The sequence below is a fragment of the Miniopterus schreibersii genome, assembly GCF_964146895.1.
Source record: "Miniopterus schreibersii genome assembly, chromosome: 7".
Taxonomy (NCBI): domain Eukaryota; kingdom Metazoa; phylum Chordata; class Mammalia; order Chiroptera; family Miniopteridae; genus Miniopterus; species Miniopterus schreibersii.
In genome coordinates, this window is record NC_138108.1 from 11698012 (window position 1) to 11702933 (window position 4922).

General features: G+C 64.4%; 1 protein-coding gene across 1 annotated transcript; it reads right to left on the bottom strand.

Annotated features, from left to right (window-relative positions):
• Positions 1–749: 749 nt before the first annotated feature.
• Positions 750–2993, bottom strand: CDK5R2 (cyclin dependent kinase 5 regulatory subunit 2; the record flags this gene model as incomplete). The annotated part of the gene is made up of 1 exon (XM_081142823.1): positions 750–2993. One exon carries the CDS (start codon positions 2991–2993, stop codon positions 1884–1886), a length of 1110 nt encoding a protein of 369 aa, XP_080998949.1. The 3' UTR covers positions 750–1883.
• Positions 2994–4922: the final 1929 nt, after the last annotated feature.

The window sequence follows — 4922 nt, forward strand, 5'->3', positions numbered from 1 at the left end:
GCGGTCTCGCCGCGACCGGGGTCGGGGACGCCAGCGCTCTGCCTGGAGACCGGCCTCCTTGGGCCAATGAAACAGTGAGCGGAGCGCTTCGCCGTGTGTCTAAGGCAAGGGAGACCAAACAGGGACCGCAGGCTAAATAAGCCATTTCTCTTCTTTCAGCCTCAGAGGACGGCCCCAGGCCGCCAGGCCGCCTGTGTCCTAGCCTCCCTGGGGATGAAGGGCCAGGCCGGAACCTCCAGCAGGGATGGTCCTCCCGAGTCTGCTTTGGGCAGGGTGAGGCCGAAGCAGCCTTGAAGCCGTCCGGTGGGCGAGGGGGAGTGTGTGGGCCTGTGTGCGGCGGCCAGGCCCCGCCTGAGGGTGGTGAACGCAGACTTAGTCGGGTCTGACTGGACTCTTGACGGCATCTATGGCGGGGAGAGACGGAGGAAGAAGGGAAAAGCAGCCGTAATAACTGGCTAGTTCTGCATCAGTGGGCCACTCTGTAAAAGGGGGCAACGTCTGGTGTCCTCGTCACTTAATCCAGAAATGGACCAGCCATTAATGAGGGGCTGGGCCAGACAAAATGGAGGCGGGGGCTGGGGTGGCGGTAAACGGGGCCGAAGGAGTAGCAGTTCCCAGGGACCAGACCTTCCTCACTAGGCCCATGGGGGCCTCCTGCGCTGCCGGTGGCAGTTCCGCTCCCGCTCCCGCTCCCTCCCTCCCTCCCTCCCGGGGCTCAAAGAAAGGCCGGCGCAAAACCATCTGCAGGCGCTTCCAGCGCTTTATAGTTATCTCCCGGACAGACGGACAGACAGACAGTGCAGCCCGCGCCGTCGGCCCGCATCATTGGCACCTTGGACACGGCACCAGGCCCAACCCTGTCCCTGGTACGCTCCCGGGAGGATTCGGTCCGGCCTCGGATCAGCACCTCAGACAGCTCCCGGCCCAACCCTCCCTCCCCCACCCTCCGGAAACAGCCGAATAAATTAAAAGAGGGGAAAACAAAAAACACCTAAGGATAAGGAAGAGGGTGCCCCTCCCCCTGAGTAAGAAGAGTTTCTGTCCCTTCCCTTCCTTCCATTGGAGCGCCGCTGCCGCCGGGGTGGCCTCCTGGGTTGAGTCCGCTCCCGAAGGTCAGCCTCCGGGAGCCGGCGTCCCTCGCCCCGACTCCCGGCATGCAACACGTTGGGCAGGTGGAGAGGCGGTGGGGGCGGGGCGAAGGGCCGTCCGGGGTGGTCCCGGCCCCTGGGGCTGCAGTTTCTGGCCGCCCCTCAGTCGGTCCAAATTAAGAACTCACGTTCCTTTTGGTTTGGGGAGGGAAGTCTGGGGGCTCGGTCTGGGGGGTAACGCAAGCTGACACAGGCGGGGTGAGGGGAGGCAGACAGGAAGGAAGGCGGCGACACGTGCCAACAGCGAGGAAAAAGGGAAGGGACATGGGGACACAGGTGCAGAAGGAGAAACGGGGGGCAAAGAGAGACAGGTAGGGGCCGGATGGAGACGGAAATACACACCCGAGGAACGTGAAGTGGAAAGGCGGGGAGCGGGGAAGATGAAGATACGGGGAGGCAGCGGGGGAACGGACAGAACCGAGGAAGACGGGTTTACAGACGCGCGCGGGAGGGAAGGGGGACGCCCGGGCCGAGTTGGAGAGGTGGGGGCGCAGACAGAAAGGCTGAGGTAGGGGGTCCCCTTCCCGCGCTCATCCCCCACCCCCACCCCACGCCCAGCAAATCCAGACGCTGCGGCCTCTGGCTTCCCGGCCTCCACCTTCCCGGGGGGCGGCGGCGGCTCCCCCTGCGGCCGCGGCTCGGAGCGCCCGCAACGGCGGCGGCGGCGCGATGGTCCCAGGGGCTCCGAGCGTGTCGGGGGCAGGGGCGGGGGGCAGGCGCGGCCCTCGGGCCTCCCTAGCGGTCCAGGTTCATAGTCCAGTGCTTGGCTCCGGCCGCGCAGCTGTCCCTGGCGGCCGAGGAGGAGGCGGGGGCCGCGGGCGCGCCCCCACTGGGCGGACCCCCGGCATTGGCGGCGGCCTCGCCCTCATTCTTGAGGTCTTGAAAGACCTGCGTGAAGAAGTGGGGGTCGGCGTTCAGCCGCAGCATCTGCGGGCTGAGCCGCTGGATGAGGCGCAGGCAGCGTTGCCAGAAGCGCTCCTTGTCGGGCTCCACGAGGAAGGGCTTGAGCGGGTAGGAGATCTCGTTGCCCATGTAGGAGTAGGCGAGGTAGAGGCAGGTGAGGAAGGCGGCCTGCAGCTCGGCGGCCGACGCCAACTCATCCCCGCGCAGCGACTCGCGGCACAGCAGGTACACGAACACTAGGTTGGCGGGCGTGATGAAGGCCTGGTCTTGCCAGCCCTGCAGCAGCAGCGAGCGGTCCACTCCGCGGAACCAGCCCACCAGCTCGCCCGGGCTCAGCTCCTTGAGGCGGTAGCAGCGTCGGCACACGAAGTCGCCCAGGCAGCGCAGCAGCTCGCCCGTGGACGCCTGCACGATGACCCGCCGCGGCGAGCCTCCGGGCACGGGGGGCGCCGCCTGCGGGGCCGGGGGCGGCGGCGGCGGCTTTCCGCCACCCGAGCCTGGCGGCGGGGCGGCCGCGCTGACCCCCGACGGCGGCTCGCAGGTGGTGGCGGCCGCGGGCACCGTGGGCACGGGCACGGCCAGGGGCTTGGTGGCGCCGCCGCCGTCGGGGGGATCCCGGCCCTTGCGGAGAAGGTTCTCGCGGTTGCGTTGCTGGACCAGGGGGTCCGGGCCAGTGGACGCTGGCTTGGGCGTCACCTTCTTGCTGCCTTTCTTCTTCTTGGCAGACGCGGCTACCAGGCGCTTCCAGGTGAGCGCCGAGATGAGCACGGATGGCCGTTTGAGCCGGCTCTCGCCTTTGCCGCCCTTGCCTACTGGCGGCGCTCCGTAGCCCCCCAGCGCCTCGTCCCCCGCGGGCGGTGCCTTCTTCTTCTCCTCGGGCAGTCCGCCGGGCCTCCGGCCCTTGGCCGAGGAGGCGGGGGAAAGAGACAGCACCGTGCCCATCCTGCAGTGAGGGGCCGGCGCCCGGGCCCCAGCGGGAAGCGCGGGCGGCGCCGCTGCCGCCGCCGCTGCTGCTGCAGCCCCCGGAGACCCGGCGGTGGGGGGCCTAGCCCCGGCCGGGGCGCGGGAACGGGCGGGGAAAGCTGGCTGCTTTGCGGATCGGCGGCTGCTGCTCGGAGTCTGAGCTGCGCCAGCTGCAGCGTTAGCCCCACCCCTTGGGCCTCTTCTTTCGCCTCGCCGCGCCCCGCTTCACGTGCCCAATCCTCGCCCGAGCTGCCCTCCTAACCGGCAGCTCCTCTGACCAATAGAACCTCGCATGCCAAGCCCAAGTCCCGCCCACCCCACCCCCAGTCTCTGGTCCTTTCCCTTCACCAGAAACGGGAGAGGTGGACGTGGCTGCGGTCGGAGGACCCCCGAAGGGTCTGAGCTGGGGAGGAGGGGTGGCTGCTTCTACCTCCCCATACAGGTCTTAGGGCCCTGGGTCAGCTTGTTTTGATGCACTGGGTTGAGGTAGAAGAGAAGCCATGGGAACAGCCTCTCTCCCCTTTTCATTAAGGGGGGGGGGGCATAGGTAGCGAGCGCCCTCCTCAGGGCGCTGTCGCTTCGGCTGGGTGGTACTGCACCGGCTCCTTCAACTGGGCTGTCTGATCTCTTCCCTTAGGTATTCCCTACCTTCCCTCCTCGCGAGGCCGCCCCAGAGGGTTGCAGCAGGCGCATTTTTGCTCTGCCTGTGGTGGGGTGCTGGCAGGGCCTGGGTCTTCCTGAAGGTCACAATCCACCTCCTTGGGGGCCCTTGCTCTGGAGACCACAAGACCCTCATATATGTCCCTGAGGCCTAGTTTTCCGGCCTGATTCTCTCTTGTTGAGTTCTGTGGGGAGAGGTCCTGGGGTTCTGGTCCATGGGTGGCTCCTCTTGTGCTCTTCATCCCCACCAACACACCCTAATTCCACACTTGGGTGGGTGATGGATGGCCGGTCCCTGGGGAAATGCTGGAAATTGGATGGGTTGGTCTTCCCGGGCTCAGGCAGTGAACAGGGCCTCCTGAGTGGAGGGAGGCCCAAAAGGATTGGCACAGCCTCCAGCCCAGTCCCAGGCCCTGGTTGAGGTGGGTTTTCATTGTTAAATGCTTCCTGCCATTCCTGTCCCAGCTGTCCCCACTCCCAGCTGCAAGCTATCAGGCTGAGTTCTGCACATTTCTGTCTGTCTGTCTGTCTGTTCTCTCCTCAGTGCTCACAAAGTCTCTGTCCTGTATTTCAGACTTTCCAGGGTTTATCTGCAGGTTCTGGGCCCAGCTTGTTCTGGGCTGTATCTGCCTTATAGGACAATGTCCACCCTTCTCCAGGCCTGCTCTCTGGTTCCCCAACACAGGAGTCTTCAGCTTCTTAACTGGGCCTTGAAGGGGGTAGGATGATGAGAGAAGCCCCTACAAATCTTTTTTTTTTTTTTAAATATATCTTTATTGATTTCAGAGAGGAAAGGAGAGGGAGAGAGGGAGAGAGAGATAGAAACATCAATGATGAGAGAGTCACTGATTAAGCCCACAACCCGGGCATGTGCCCCGACCGGGAATCGAACCCCGATTGCCTGGGTCCTAGGTCGATGCTCAGCCGCTGAGCTATGCCCAGCCAGGCACCCCTACAAATCTTTTGCTGAAGATTTTCAGCAAAATCTTCAGAATTTGTCCCTGGAGTCACCTCTGTGCTCCTCACAGACCACAAACACAACTCCAAGGACCCACTGCTGTCAGGGTTGGTGTGTGTGCACATGAGCGTGCAGTTCATTCCACATAGGCTGTTCCAGAATTCCCTTGGGCTGCAGCTCCTGCCATCAGCTTTTCTCAGCTGCCCCACAATCCTTGCTTCCTCACGCCCTCCTGGAGGCCTGTGGGCTGCCTGTCTTTATTCCCTATCTGTTTGCCACTGTACACATGC